We start from the raw sequence: 16269 nt of genomic DNA on the forward strand, positions 1-16269 counted from the left end.
GTGCCATATAACCCACATGGGGCCTTAGAGATTTTTCAGAAATTGCTATATGGGCCTAAAGCCCATCTCAAATTTCAGCAATCCACCATCAGATCTCAAGGGCCCATTGTGTCCTCTATTTCAACTACTGTTTAGATATACCATTGTTTCAGTGAAGACCTGTTAAGGTTGAGCTTCACCTAGAGCAAGTAGTTACACTCCTTCACAATTGAACAATGGACTATGCCTTAAATTGTCAGTTTGGCGTAAAGAAGTTTCACCACATGTCTTACTAGTACTAGAGTGCCGAAGGCTGACCCCTCGGGTGAAGCATATAAGTCACACTCCTGGCCTATTCATGAGCTTACTAGAGATCACCCCAATCTCATAGACTGTGACCAGCAGTCGGGCTCATATAGGTGTGTTCCTCTAAAGATCGCTCTGTAGGATAGCATCTTGCTTATATAAGCTTCGGAATACACTAAGACAGTAGTCATCCTACCATATAGTATCGAGAGTATTGCATCTCCAACGGAGTGAGTTAGTATAGTTACTCTCCTCAGTTCACCACTGGCTTGTTTTCCCAGGTCCTAATTCACGGGATCTCCGATCACATAGGTTGGGTTACTACCATGGCAACTCATGTGGGTCTCATACCCATCTCCCTCGATGCATTATCTATCACTACATGTGATAGCCCTTTCGTAAAGGGATCTGCCAGATTCTTAGTCGTATGGACATACTCCAACGCTATCACTCCGGAGTTTCTTAATTTTCTGTCAGCCTTTAATCTCATTCTTATGTGTTTGTTAGACTTCATGTTGTCCTTTGAACTTTTCACCTTGGTGATGACAGTCTGATTATCGCGGTTTATAAGGATAGCCGGAACCGGTTTATCAACCAATGGCAAGTCCATCAAAAGATCTTAAAGCCATCCTGCTTCGACATCAGATGTGTCTAATGCTGTTAATTCTGCTTCCATTGTCGATCTCGTTAAGATCGTTTGCTTGCAAGACTTCCAGGAAACAGCGCCACCTCCAAGAGTAAACATATACCCAGTTGTGGCCTTCATCTCATTAGCATCAGGGATCCAATTTGCATCACTATACCCTTCAAGTACCGACGGGTATCCGGTATAGTGAAGTCCATAGTTCATAGTACCTTTCAGATAGCGCATAACTCTTTCAACAGCATATCAATGTACATCACCCGGTTTGAAAAAAAAACCCGGCTCAGTTTGCTCACAGCAAACGCGATGTTAGGCCTCGTTGCGCTCGCTAGGTACATCAGTGAACCAATGATTTGAGAGTATCTCAATTGATCTATAGTCGTGCCTTTGGACTTTCGAATCAACATGCTAGGATCATATGGTGTTTGAGATGGTGTGCAGTCTGAATATCCAAAACGACTCAACACCTTCTTAACATAGTGGGATTGCAGAAGTGTAATCCCACCCTCATTATCTCTCAATAGCTTGATGTTCAAGATAACATCAGCCACACCAAGGTCTTTCATCTCAAAGTTCTGAGACAGAAACGACTTGACCTCCTCAATGACTTTGAGGTTGGTTCCGAATATTAGTATGCCATCAACATACAAGCACAGTATAACTCCTTCGCCCCCACCATGGCGATAGTATACACATTTGTCAGCCTCATTAACAACGAAACCAACAGATGTCAGAGTTGTATTAAACTTATCATGCCATTGCTTAGGTGCTTGCTTCAGGCCATATAAAGATTTCAGCAACCTACACACCTTTCTTTCCTGACCATCTATCACAAAGCCATCTGGCTGTTGCATTTAGATTTCCTCATTTAGCTCTCCATTCAGAAAAGTCGTCTTAACATCCATCTGGTGGACGAGAAGACCATGCGAGGCCGCCAACGAGAGTAATACTCTAATGGTGGTCAGTCTAGCCACAGGTGAATAAGTATCGAAGAAATCTTCCTCTTCTTTCTGGTCATAACCCTTGGCCACAAGCCTAGCCTTGTACTTTTCAATCGTACCATTGGGCCTAAGCTTCTTTTTGAATACCTACTTACATCCCAATGGTTTGCAACCATAGGGGCGCTCAGCAATCTCCCATGTCCCGTTAGCCATGATGGAATCCATCTCGCTACGGACCGCATCCTTCCAGTAGTCAGCTTCTGGAGAGGCATACGCTTCTGAAATAGAAGTAGGAGTATCATCCACGAGGTACACGAAGAAATCAACACCAAAGGTCTTTGCAGTCCTTTGTCTCTTGCCCCTACCAAGGGTTTCCTCGTCATCCTCCTCGGGATTTTCATCATGTGTTTGTTCATAATATTCCATAGGGATGGCAGGTTCAGGAGTCTTCTCAGATTTCTGTTTAGAAGTGCTTTGCATATCTCTCATAGAAAAAATATCCTCGAAGAATGTAGCATCCTTAGACTCCATAATTGTACCGACCTTCTGGTTAGGTACCTCAGATTTCATTACTAGAAATCTATAGCCAACGTTGTTCTTAGCATAGCCCAAATTAACACAGTCCACCGTCTTTGGTCCAAGCTTACGCTTTTTGGGGATCGGCACATTGACTTTCGCCAAATAGCCCCAAGTATGCAAGTACGAGAGTGTTGTCCTTCTCTTTGCCCATTTCTCATAGGGAGTGATCTCATTATCCTTTGTCGGAACTTTATTCAGGACATGACATGCCGTCAATATAGCCTCCCCCCACCATGCCTTGAATAAACCCGATGTATCTAACATGGCGTTAACCAAATCAGTTAGAGTATGATTTTTCCGCTCGGCAACCCCGTTTGACTGGGGTGAATAGGGAGGCGTCCTCTCATGAATAATGCCATGTTCCGCACAGAAGGAATTAAACTCACTCGAGAAGTACTCTCCACCACAATCTGACCGGACTCGTTTAATTTTCTTTTCAAGTTGATTCTCGACTTCTGCCTTATAGATTTTAAAGTAGTGTAGAGCCTCATCTTTAGTATTTAACAGATACACATAGCAATATCTAGTGGAATCATCTATCAATGTCATGAAGTATTTCTTTCCACCTTTAGTCAACACACCATTCATCTCACAAAGATCAGAATGTATGAGTTCTAATGGTGCCAAGTGTCTCTCCTCCGCGGCCTTGTGAGGCTTGCGAGGTTGCTTAGCTTGCACACATGAAAGGCACTTCGAACCTTTGACTAAAGTAAAACTCAGGATTAAATCCAACTTGGCTAGCCGCGTCATAACACCGAAACTAATGTGACAAAGACATAAATGTCAAACTTCAGATTCATTAACATTCGAATGAACATGGTTCACGACTTTATTACAAAAAATTGCGAGGGAAAGGCAGAACATCCCTCCGCTCTCATAACCTTTTCCAACAAAGAGTCCATATTTCATAACAACTAATTTATTAGACTCGCAAACCAACTTAAACCCTTCTCTACATAGGAGGGAGCCACTAACGAGGTTCTTCTTGATGGCCGGGACATGCTGCACGTTCTTCAGCTGCACGATCCTTCCCGAAGTAAACTTCAGATCGACCGTATCAACACCATAAACAGAAGCACTCGCGCCATTCCCCATCAACACGGACCCATGGCCTATGACCTGATAAGAAGTGAACAATGAAATGTCAGCACACACATGTACACCTGCACTTGTGTCCACCCACCAATCGGTGGGCTGGAACACTGAAAAAACAGTAAATAAATTACCGTACCCAGGTGCACCATTCTCATTGTTGTCCACAATCATGTTGACGGACTTGTTTGGGCACTTGTTGGCTCAATGTTCAACCGAACCACAAGTAAAGCAGCCCTCATACTTCTTGTTCTTCTTGAAGGTCTTCTTATCCTTCTTCTTAAAGTCGGTATTGTGTTGGACACCGTTCTTTCCCTTGGGCTTGTGGGAGTTGAAGTTCTTCTGGTTCACCATGTTGGCGACAGAAGTCCCTTCGGCCCCTTTTCTGTGCGAGTCCTTTGCCCTTGAATTATGCTCAACACTCAGATGGCCAATGACATCCTCCACAGAGAATTCACGCCTCTGATGTTTCAGAGTGGTGGCAAAGTTCCTCTAGGAATTAGGGAGCTTAGCGATTACGCAGCCTGCGACAAACTTATCCGGTAACTCGCACTTAAGAAGTTCAAGCTCCTTAACAATGCATGTTATCTCATGAGCCTGCTCCAATACAGGACGGTTTTCAACCATCTTGTAATCGTGGAACTGCTCTATAATATACATCTCGCTCCCGGCATCGGCGGCCCTGAACTTAGATTCGAGCGCCTCCCACAAGTCCTTGGCGACATGCACATGTAAATATGCGTCGACCAGTTTATCTCCGATCACGCTAAGAACTGCTCCGAGGAACACAACGGTGGCCTCCTTGAATGCCTTCTCCTGTTCAGGAGCAATCGTTCCCGTCAAGACACCGGTGACCCAGAACATGTTCATAGCCGTGAGCCATAAAGTGGTCTTAGTCTGTCGACGCTTAAAATATGAACCGGTAAATTTATCCGGTTTCAGTGCAGCGGCAAAGCCACTTGCCGAAAATATGAACTGGTAAACTTATCTCATGAGCCTGCCCCAAAAACAGATACACATAATAGGTTTTTGGATTGTTGAGTAAATAGGCAATTTCTCAATTAAATTAATCCACGAGTAAATCACTAGCATGGCATTAACACAAATAAATGCATACTGATATTTAGTCAAGCTAGCACATACTACGCTAATTGCAGAAAGATCTACGTATAATGCTAGCATGGTTAAAACAGAAAACAGTAGGAGCGGGATAAATGAGTTATGCCCTCCAGTAGGCCATGCAGAGGCCGCGGCTTTGATGGCAGCAGCGGCGTCCTCGGCGGCCTTCTTGTCAGCTTCATCTTTCTCGACGGCGGCACGTTCGGCGTCGGTGGACATGGTGATGATGAAGGCGATGCAGACGTATAGGAAGTAGACGATCGGAAGCGAACAGTCGCGTAATCGCTGCCCAAAAACCTATTCGCCCCTCACCCCGTACAGGAACCAGAAGGGCGTGGTTTCGGAGACCTGCTCTCCCGTCGACCATGTACGCGGCGGACGGGATGGAGTCACCGGCGGCAGTAGCAGCAAGGGAACGACGATGGGCATGCGCGTGGGAGCAGATGTGATTTGTTCATGGCAGCTAGGGTTAGGAGACACCGCACACTTATATAGGCGCAGCCGCGTCGAGAGACGTGGGCTCGACCCACGTCCGAGTCCGTGATAGCCCACGATCCGACGTCTCAGATCGTGGCCCAGCTGTTAGAGAACTCTCCATTAGTGACTGTCAAAAATAAGCGCGTAGGTGTAAGCTCGGTTCGGCTCAATCCCGCAACCCGCGGCGCGGCGAGGCGGGCGGCGGCGGACGAGTGCGCGAGGGCCTCTTCTCTTCTCAAGCTCCAATAGCATGTAGAAGAGAAACCCTTATAAGGAGGTCCAACTCCTCTTCCACTTTCGGGTGGGACTAAACTTCCCACTACACCTAGTGCCATAATAACCCACATGGGCTCTTAGAGATTTATCAGAAATTGCTATATGGGCCTAGAGCCCATCTCAAATTTCAGCATATGCCACTAGTTGTGTCTCACTACTCAGTTGCTATTAGAAGTTACAGCTACTCAAAAATGCCATCGATCTGTGAGATGCTTGCTCAAAATTGCCATCGTTTCGTTAGATGTTTGCTCAAAAATGCCATTAGACATTGTTATTTTCACGTCAAACCCGTTGATCATATTATATGACAAAAATAAGTCTAGACCCACATGTCAGTTCTCTCTATCTCACAACGATAAGTGTGGACCCACTTGTCAGGAGTAACCAAACGAATAATTTTACAGAAAAATAAGAACGTTGTTGGGATCAAGTAGGCCTCACACTTTATTGTAGTGAGATAGAGGGAAAGCTGGCATGTTGGTCCATAGGTATTTATGTCATTATAACATGGCAAAAAAGATTTGAGATCACTGCCTAATGGCATTTTTGAGCATGTATCTAACGAAGCGATGTCATTTTTGAGCTTTTGAAATTTCTAGTGGCAAAACTGAGTAGTGGGACACAACCGGTGGCATAAATGATAAAAACCCTTCTAATTATATGCACCGTGAGAAGAACCATTTTAGTCATGTTCTTATTAAGATGGGTAGATCCCTGCCTGCATGACTGTCTACCTGGCGGGAGGGTAGGCCCTCATGAGATTGGCACTCTACGCCAATCAGATTGTATGAGCGATCCTTAACGAATGAAAATTTTCAATTCACGAAAAACAAGTACTATACTCCACTGTTTTGTTTCTCTTTATAAGGAAAACATTAAGGGCCTCTCTCTTTATGGTGAAAGAAAATGCCAATTGAAACAAATAAGGCGCCACAAAGAGGGATATGCTCTTTCACATAGCTAAGCGTGCGGCCATCACCCCTTTCGCCTTGAATCCACCCCTCGAGGCCAACAACTTCATCACACCCATCGTGACCCGACAGAAGGCACCACCGCTAGTATGACGTTGCTTTGTCATCATGTTCCACATAGGCTAGAATCTTCGTCAACAAAGGGTAGAGAGTGCAACAAGGAAGGCGGCTTTACAAGTATCTTGATAGTTTGGATACAAAGAGCATGGTGCCGTCACTCAGCCCCACCGAACGTGACCTACCTAGCCAAATAGTTTTATTTTCTTATTATGTACCGCACTTCATCGGTTTCTTTCTCTCTTTTATAAACAAGACTCCAGTATGTGTCAGACGTTCGAGCTAGGGAGGGGTTGGAGCAAATGACTGGCTCGCTTTATTTATAACACAGTACAGACGCAGACACTTATATATACACATACACTCATTTCTATGAACACACACGCAGATCCTACCCATATGAGCACCTCTGAGAGACTGAGCTGGCATATCATCTCGAGATTGACGAAGTCATCATAGGCGCATCGTAGTCGATGAGAACGTCTCCTCCACTAAACACGCATCGGCGTAAATCCTGAAGTAAATTCAGAAATAATGCGAGCACCAGGATTTGAACCCTAGTAGGTTGGGGATACCATTGTCCTCCTAACCATCCAACAACATGTTGATTCGCTGAATGACTGGTTTGCTATGAGGTAGCCCCCTCGCGCCAACAAAAAAGTTTGATGGAAAAACCCTCAGGTCGAACCCGACGCCACTGAGGCCCTTTGCTAGGCTTCCCGTCCCAACACCATTCCCTTACACTACTTTTTAAAATTAGGAGCAAACCTAGTTTAAATATCTCTAGGATGCTATACACTGTCAAAGAGAAAGGGATACTTCACATAATTTTATTCATTTATTATATACCCTAAACAGAAGCATGTTAGTCATGCTCTTTCCTAGATGGGTAGATATGCCTGCCCCGCACGACTGTCAGACCCTGAGGCGATTGACACTTTATGCCAATCAGATTGTATGAACGATCTAATAATGAATGAAAGCTTTTCATTCGCGGGAAAAAATAATACCACACTCTCCCTTGTTTTCTTTGTCTGTTATAAGGAAGGCATTGAAGGCTTAAGGAAAATGCCAATTGAAACAAATAAGATACCATAGAGGGATGCTCATTCATGGAGCTAAGTGTGCGGTCATCACCCCTTCCATCTTGAATCCACCCACCGTGACCCGACAAAAGGCACCATTGCTGGATGCTTTGTCGTCATGTTTCACACAGGCTAGAATATCCGCCGACAAAAGGGAGAGGGTGTGACTGTGGAGGTGACTCTACACGTATCATAGAGAGTTTGGATAGAAACAAAGAGCGTGCTGCCGTCACTCACCCCCACTAAACGTGATATACCTAGGTAGGCCTTGAAATCCACTATCCACGCCACTTTTTTGTCGCGGAATGGCTTCTATTTCTATTCGCGGTGTCTCGATTATTATTGTTTATTATTATTATTATGAGAGATGGGTCTTGTTTTCTTACAGAGCTTTATGTGTAATCGTAAACACATTAGAGGCAAACCCCTCAGAGTTAAAAAGGAAAAGATACAAATTCCTTGATGCAAGAAAAACACGAACAAAAAAACAGCCATTCACGATGCTTTCTTTCGCGGAAGGGCTTCTATTTTCATTTTCCCAGGGTCTATTTCTCGTATAAACGTGGAATCATAATGCATCAGACGCAAATTATCTAGACCGCGGGAAAACGTCTATCTCTACACAACCTTTTTATGAGTATCTATATGTGTTCTCATATAGTAGAACCTTGCATGGAATCTGAGTGAAGTCACACATTCTTCTTCACTTTGTATGTAGTACTAGACGGGAAGCAAAAGTTGCACATTTCGTAAGCTCTAGTAGTGTCTAGATAAGAGGCTAGGGCATCGAAGATGCACTTTACAGCGAGATACCTGGGAGGGATCCCTTTTGCTTAGGGCAATCCATCCATCCATCCATCCCCGCGAGGCCAATGAAAGCGCCGAACGGTCACACTCGCCACGCGGAACAGGGACCAATTTTGAACGACCGCCCAATCGCAAATTGCAACGCACACACACACACACACACACGGAACGCGAGAGAGAAAAAAGGATTTGTTATCCGCCACCCCCCCACAAATCCCTCCTCGACTCGATTCCCCACCCCGGATCGATCCCCTATTCCCCTCGCCGCCGGGCCGCAAGCGCAAGCCACAAACCACAGCCGAAACGGAGCAGGGAAAAGAACCATTTCTTTCTTTTCGCGTCTCGCCACACCACCACCACTGCGAATATGCTGTCCCCAGCCACGCCGGCCGCCCCCTGATCCCCAATGCCCCCGCGCCGCCGCCCCGCCGCCCCCGCCCTCGATCTGCCCAGCGCCGCCCCACGCTGACCGCCCGCCCCCGCCTCCCGCCCCCCTAGTCCACCCCTCCCTTCCTCCTCCGCCCCGCCCTGCCCTGCCTTTGCCTGCCGCTCCCCCCCGCTCGCGGCCGACCGGACGGGGTTGAGGCTGGGGCCCAGGGGACGGCTAGGATTTTCCTCCCGCGACTCGACCGCCGCCGGGCTCCCGCGGATTCGTGCTTCCTCACTCGCTTGCTCGCTCCGCGGAGCGCCGCTGCGGTTTCGCTTCGCCCTAGGGATTGGCTCTTTGCTCTTCTTCTTGCTGTCGCGGAAGCGCGGCTCCGGGGAGCTCCGGGGCTCGATTCGCGGGGCTTTCGGCGGCGCGGCGGCGCATTCTGTGGCCTCGCAAGTCCCCGAGGGCTCGAAGCTTCGAATCGGCCGATTTGGCCGGGTCCGGGCTCTGCAAAGCGCGGCCTTTTAGCTTGGCGGCGCCTCCTGCCAAGCATTCTGCCCGGTCTCGCTGCGGATATTGGAGGGAACCATGGCGGAGAACATCGATCTGGTGCTGGAGTTCCTCAAGAAGAACCGGTTCGCCAAGGCCGAGGCCGCCCTCCGCGGGGAGCTCAGCGCCACCAACGGGCAGAGGCGCGCGGCCGAGCCCTCGCCCAAGGAGGAGGACGAGCGGGACGGCTCCGAGGCGGGCTCCACCGCAGGGCCGAGAGGCGCCGCTTCTTCCGTGAGGAGCGCCGACTCGTCCAGGGAGTTCATTGTCAAGGAGATTGATGTCGGAGGCCTGGCGAATGGATCTGATGGGAAGAAGGGGCTGGGGATTGGCCTGCCTCTGGAGAACAGCAACACAGGGGATCTGTACCCGTGGAACTTCAGCATTGCCAACAGCACCGTGGAGCAGCTGGCCGAGCTTCTGGTGTCAGAGGAGGTGCCAAGGCATCGCCGCACATCGTTAACTGAGAAGAGGGACCGGGGTGTTGGGACCGAGCAGCCTGGTCCGGTGCTGGAGCAGAAGGTTTCGTTTGGAAGAGGGAAGGGGAAAGTTGACACCGTGGGGAGAAGTGAAGTCAGTGAACCAGGCCATTCGAGTGACAAGAATCTGGTCCCAGAAAAGGAGGAGCCCTTGAATGGCTATGCAGTCAAGACGGTGCTTCCATTTCCTACAGAGATCCCGTCGTCTAGTTACCATAGTGCGCACCAGGATGGAAATGAGAGGAAATATACGAAGAAGAGCGTCAATGCCGATGGTTCGGGAAAAGCAGCAAAGAGGCAGCCTGATGAGGGGAGCAGGCAGTATTACTCAGGGAAGCCCCAGAGTATTGTAGACCACGTTGCCGACCGATGCTTCGATCTGCAGCTCATGGGAAATAGCCAACGTGAGGAGTTTCCAAAGTTGCCTCCTGTGCGGCTCAAGTCTGAGGATAAGCTTGTTAATATGAACTGGGAGGAGAAGATCGATCATCATGGATCTGGATCCAACGACCCTAGTACTGACCATGTCTTTATGATTGGGTCTTATCTTAATGTTCCCATTGGGCAGGACATTACATCATCAGGTATTTTGTTTACAAATTTGATAGTGACATGGCAACATGATCATCTTTTAATTACAACAGTAGCTGCAAATTGATTCTACCTTACTCTTGAGCTGCACAGCAGATTGCTCTGTGTACATATTTACAAAACCTACTATATTTTTTTCTACAGAACTGCGACTGTGTAGCTCATACCTACCACAGGAAACTGCAACTTTTAGTACATTTGGCCCTTCTTTGTGTGAACAACTGAACATTACAAAGATTTGTAGAAAATTGTGCACATTACAGCATCACAATTAGGAAGATGACTATACAGGCACTAGTTCGAGATATTTATTCTATTTTTCTTTGTCTTGAACATGAGCATATGACAATAGAAATTGTGAAGTCTCTTACGACTTGAATGGTTTTGTTTACAGTTTTAATGAACTTGTAACAATTGTCCACTTCGCTTCTTGGGAAGTAATTGTTCTAGAGTCATTGCCGTTGTCCCCTTTTGTGAACTCTGCAGCTTTATTTTGTGTCGGTTTGTGCCAAACTTGTTTGTTTATCCTTCAAATTGTCTATTGAGCGAATAACAACTCTCCTTGACCTAGAAGTTGTCCAGACCAAATCACCAGGATTGTCATCTTGGTTCTGTAGGACAGCAAGCTTGAGATAACATGATTTGTACTGTATATGCCTTTGATAGAGAACAAGGACATCAGCTGAAGCAGGTTATTTGTTAGAGTTCTTGTGTGGAGAGTTTTTTGTGACAAAATAAAAATCACATTTTCTGACAAAACTCTGCTTTTGTTGAAGTTTCTGGACAGACATATTAGCTTGTATCCTTGCTATGCTACATACTACATACAATTGTCTGATCCTTCAGTAATCATGCATGGTTTGACGGCATTATCACATGAGCCAAATGAGAGACCTTTTTTACATTTTAAGGACACTTGCCTTTAAAGCATATGACCTTTTATATATTTTGGCAGCACTCTCATATGCCATACTTTTATAATTGTGTTCTGTTCCTTCTTTTTCCCAAAGGAATATTTAGTGGTCATTTCCCATTTGCTTGTTGATCTTATGTGAGATTTTTAAAATTCAAAACTCAAGTCTTCTGGAAACTTTGATCTTTGATAGTATCAGTAGGCAAATTGAATCTTTGATGGTACGTCTTTTTCTTTGCATTTGAAGGGCACTTGTCTTTTAGAGCATATGCTCTTGTAAAGGGATATGTACCGCTCATTTCACATTTTCCTGTAGATCTTATGCGAGCTAAAAGAGAACCCAGGACTCAACCTGTGTGAAAATTTCATGTTTGATAGTATGGATATTCAAATTTGCAACAGTGAAATGTTTCTTGCTCTAGGATGAAAATACTGAAACTATATAGGAGTGTTTTCCCATGCTTCAGAGCTGCTATAGTGCTCTACTGTATGTTCACTTATCTGAGTTTGGCTAATCTTTTGGCATTTAACACTTGACCTACATGTTAACACATTCAGGTGGAAGACGCACGGTTGGCAGTAGTTGGTTATCCGTCAGCCAAGGCATTGCAGAGGATACTCCTGACATGGTTTTTGACACACTTGGTGATGATTTGCTTGAGTATCCAAATGAGTATTGGGACTCTGATGAGTATGACGATGACGACGATGTTGGCTACACCCGACAACCAATTGAGGATGAAACTTGGTTTCTTGCACATGAGATTGACTATCCTAGTGACAATGAGAAGCCAACTGGTCACACAAGTGGTGCTGATCGACATGATCGTCCTACAAAGGATGATGACGATGACCAATCATTTGTTGAAGAGGATTCTTACATATCTGGTGAGCAGTATTTTCATGGGAAAAACATCGCACCGATAGGTACTTCGGAGCGGCCAATAGGACATGGGATTCCTGATAATGATATGATAGCCCAGTATGATGGTCAACTTTTGGATTCAGAAGAACTAAATTTGATGCATTCTGAACCAGTATGGCAGGGTTTTGTGTCACAGAATAGTGAACTAGGCATGTTAGGAAATGGGAAATTCCTTAATGATTCTGCACGACCTCATCCTGATGACCCTTTTGTTGAGGATGATCAGCACGGTTCAGTCAGGTCAATTGGTGTTGGTATAAGTAGTGATGCTGCTGACATTGGCAGTGAGGTGCGTGAAAGTCTGATTGGAGGAAGCAGTGAAGGGGACATAGAATACTTCAACGAAAGTAATCTGAGTGTTAGTGGAAAGAGACACTCTCAGCAAGAAACGGAAAAGAAAAAGGTTAATGCGAATGGAGCCAAACAGGACCAAATAAACTATGATATCCAAAAGGGCAATATGCCACCAGGAGCAGCTTATGGTGATGGTGGATTTTCTTTTCCACCGCCACTGCATTCTGGAAAAAATACCGAATCAGATGTTAAGTCTTCATGGTCAAAGAAGGATGATTATTCAATCAATGATCCTGATGACTGTCAAAATGGCACGGTATCAGATGATACACTTGCCACATGGAAGAAAAGGAACAGTGTCTCTTCCCTAAGGAGCTCTCGAGATGAAATGACTTCTGATGTTGTTAGATCAAGAAACTCAAGCGCATCGTCTGCTCTGAACAATACTTATGATGAAGTGGAGGAAACAATGAATGCTCGTCATCAGAAACTAGATGATGCACAAGAAGAGGAGACCGGTACCACGTTAGATGACGAGGAAGCAGCAGCATTGCAAGAACAAGTAAGGCAGATAAAGGCCCAGGAGGAAGAATTTGAAACTTTCAATCTGAAGATTGTGCATAGGAAAAATAGGTACCTTTTTTAGTCCTTGATTCCTTGATTGCTCTTTTTTATTCCTGATTTGTGTTAAGCTTAAAAGGAAATGGACAGGCCTACTTCTCTATTTGTGCTTGGTGTTTACATTTAGAATGGAACAATGTGTATTTGTTTCTGTGTAAAGATGCTTATTTACTCTGACATTTATCTTCTGTAAACTTTAAAACAGAACTGGTTTCGAAGAAGACAAAAATTTCCATGTTGTTCTCAATTCTGTTATTGCTGGTCGTTACCATGTCACGGAGTATTTGGGATCAGCAGCGTTCAGCAAAGCTATCCAGGCACATGATTTACACACAGGAATGGACGTGTGTGTTAAAATCATTAAGAACAACAAAGATTTTTTCGACCAGAGCCTTGATGAGATCAAGCTTCTGAAATATGTAAACAAGCATGACCCTGCGGACAAGTACCACCTTCTGCGTCTATATGATTACTTCTACTATCGGGTAAGTATGAATATTTTTAATCTTTCCCTGATCCCTTCTTGGTCTCATTTAGTTCTCATTGAGCGTATACTTTTTTCAAGTTTAGGGTTGAGATATATGTTCCCAATTATTTTACTGAAGCATTTTCCTATTTTTTTTACTGAAGATGCATATATGAACAGTACATTATGGTAATTTGAGATCTTGATTATAAGCTGTTAGTGTTAATTTGTTGATACATTTATTTCGTTTGCTCAACAGTTTTTCGCCCTCTCTTTATAAACATTTCCTCTAGTTATCTTGGCATTGATTTCTTGTGTAGATTAACATTTATAGTTCCTACGCATTAAGGCTGGGTTGGAGATCCTTGTGCCATTTGATCTATTAGAATTGTCATATTTGTTGGTTTTTGCAATCATTCACATTTGCCAAATGATCTAATCCTTTACCCTCAGTCCATTGCATCTTGTAATGAAATTTGCCATGTTTGGTGTTGCACTTGTTTCAAACACAATTGGAGGATTATTTGTTGATACTATGAAGGTCTAGGAGTTGAGTTTATTTTGTAAATAAAAAAGGCTTTGAGATTCTTTGTCAAGTCGATTCATTAGAATGATTGGGTTGCTATCTTTAGTCATTGTCAAATTTAGATTAGGGCGTCCTGTGACGAAGTCAGCTCTGTTTTCTTTCAAACTTACTTGAAGTATTTGTTTGCAGGAACATTTGTTGATAGTTTGTGAACTTCTGAAGGCAAATTTGTATGAATTTCAAAAGTTTAACAGAGAATCAGGAGGCGAGGTTTACTTTACGATGCCAAGATTACAGGTATCATTAAGCTTTATCACCAATTAATGCTGATTCAGTATTTTCGCTAAGCAATTGGACATGAATCAACTTTTCATGCTGGTAATTGATTTATTTCTTTGATGGATCCGTTTTGCAGTCAATAGCCGTTCAGTGTCTGGAGTCACTGCAGTTTTTGCATGGACTTGGTCTTATTCATTGTGATCTGAAGCCAGAGAACATATTGGTGAAGAGCTATAGTAGATGTGAAATTAAGGTCATTGACCTTGGCAGTAGCTGTTTTGAGACTGATCATCTATGCTCATACGTTCAATCGCGATCTTACCGTGCACCTGAGGTTATACTGGGCCTACCTTATGACAAAAAGATAGATATATGGTCACTTGGATGTATTCTAGCAGAACTTTGCACTGGGAATGTAAGTGACTATCGCATGCTGATGATTACCGTTCTTAACAGTTATATTTATTGTCATTCTTTCATTGTTTGTTTCTGTAACAATCTTTTAGTGACATATAATAGAAAGAGCCTGTAATGCAAACCCACAGTTTAATCACATAAAAGGAGAACTTTTCTTTCAGCGCATATTTCTTTAATATCTTTACCATAGATCTATGTTTCAGGTTCATTAACAGTACTAGTATGGAAATGAGACAATTAGGAACTATATATCTCATTAACAGAAGCTATTTTATTTTTCTTTCGCCCGTCTCTATGTTATATGTTTAGTTGTCAACAGTAAAATATATATTTGGTGTTTCATCTTACACATGCAGAATATGTTAGCTAATCTTTCTATTGGTATATGCTCTTCAGGTTCTTTTTCAAAACGATTCTCCTGCGACATTACTTGCACGTGTGATGGGCATCATTGGTTCCATAGAACAAGCTATGCTTGCACAGGGGCGTGATACTTATAAATACTTCACAAAGAATCACATGTTGTATGAAAGAAATCAGGTTTGAACCCTTGAGCCATGTTTTTTTCACTCCGACACACCTGATTCAGATTCTTCCTTGAAATAGTATCGTTTCTAAAATAAGTCGCAATTGACTTTGCTTCAGGAAAGTAGCAGGCTAGAATACTTGATTCCAAAGAAGACATCATTGCGGCACCGCTTGCCCATGGCTGACCAAGGTTTCATCGAGTTTGTTTCATACCTTCTCGAGGTGAATCCGAAGAAGCGCCCAAGCGCCTTGGAAGCATTGAAACACCCGTGGCTTTCTTTTCCTTACGAGCCAATATCGTCATGACACGGTTGCTGCTGCTGGATCATCATGTTTGCACCATATTGAGTGCCTTAATCATCTGTCTTGGCACCTAAAGCAAGCACCATGAAGTTTTGATGGATGAAATCTGTTCTAGCACGAGCCACCCATGGAAACAAATGTTCAGGTTTAAGTGCGATCCTGATTCAAACCGATTAGGATGTGACGCCTGCCTCTGGGATGGTCTTTTGCTCCCTGTACTAGAAATGCCCTGTGTTGTGGTGTAATATAACTCTGGGTTTTGTCTATTGTCTGGCTCCAGTATAACAGGCCATTTGGTTAGGTACATTTTGAAACCCATTTTTCTTGTAGGAATAGGGCTGTCATGTTGTACATGGTGTGATTATTATTGTCCAACCTTGTGGTGCCATGCTGTGCACGTCTATTCTTATGGTTCTTCTGTACATCTCGCGCCATCAGGTGCTTGTTCTGCAGGGAAGCATGATGCCCGGTTTTATACATGCTATTTTTAGTCTTAGGATTGGGCCAAAATTCATCTTTACCGTTCCTGCCCTACCTTCTTTTTAACATGCTGGGGATTCGCAGAAAATCGAGCTGTGAAACTCATGCGAAGATCTTATTTGATCTTTTTGAAACCATTCAACCTTACCTAAACCATTCAGTTTCCATTATCTGCAGCATGTATATAGAGGCGTGT

The 16269-nt window shown here is 44.3% G+C and overlaps 1 protein-coding gene across 1 annotated transcript; it reads left to right on the forward strand.

Annotated features, from left to right (window-relative positions):
- The first annotated feature begins 8639 nt into the window (after positions 1-8639).
- LOC123087071 (serine/threonine-protein kinase STE20) lies at positions 8640-16015 on the forward strand. The gene is made up of 7 exons (XM_044508971.1): positions 8640-10314; positions 11793-13086; positions 13280-13559; positions 14256-14363; positions 14482-14760; positions 15159-15302; positions 15408-16015. Exons 1-7 carry the CDS (start codon positions 9291-9293, stop codon positions 15594-15596), a joined length of 3318 nt encoding a protein of 1105 aa, XP_044364906.1. The 5' UTR covers positions 8640-9290; the 3' UTR covers positions 15597-16015.
- Positions 16016-16269: the final 254 nt, after the last annotated feature.

The sequence above is a fragment of the Triticum aestivum genome, chromosome 4A (assembly GCF_018294505.1).
Source record: "Triticum aestivum cultivar Chinese Spring chromosome 4A, IWGSC CS RefSeq v2.1, whole genome shotgun sequence".
Classification (NCBI taxonomy): Eukaryota; Viridiplantae; Streptophyta; class Magnoliopsida; order Poales; family Poaceae; genus Triticum; species Triticum aestivum.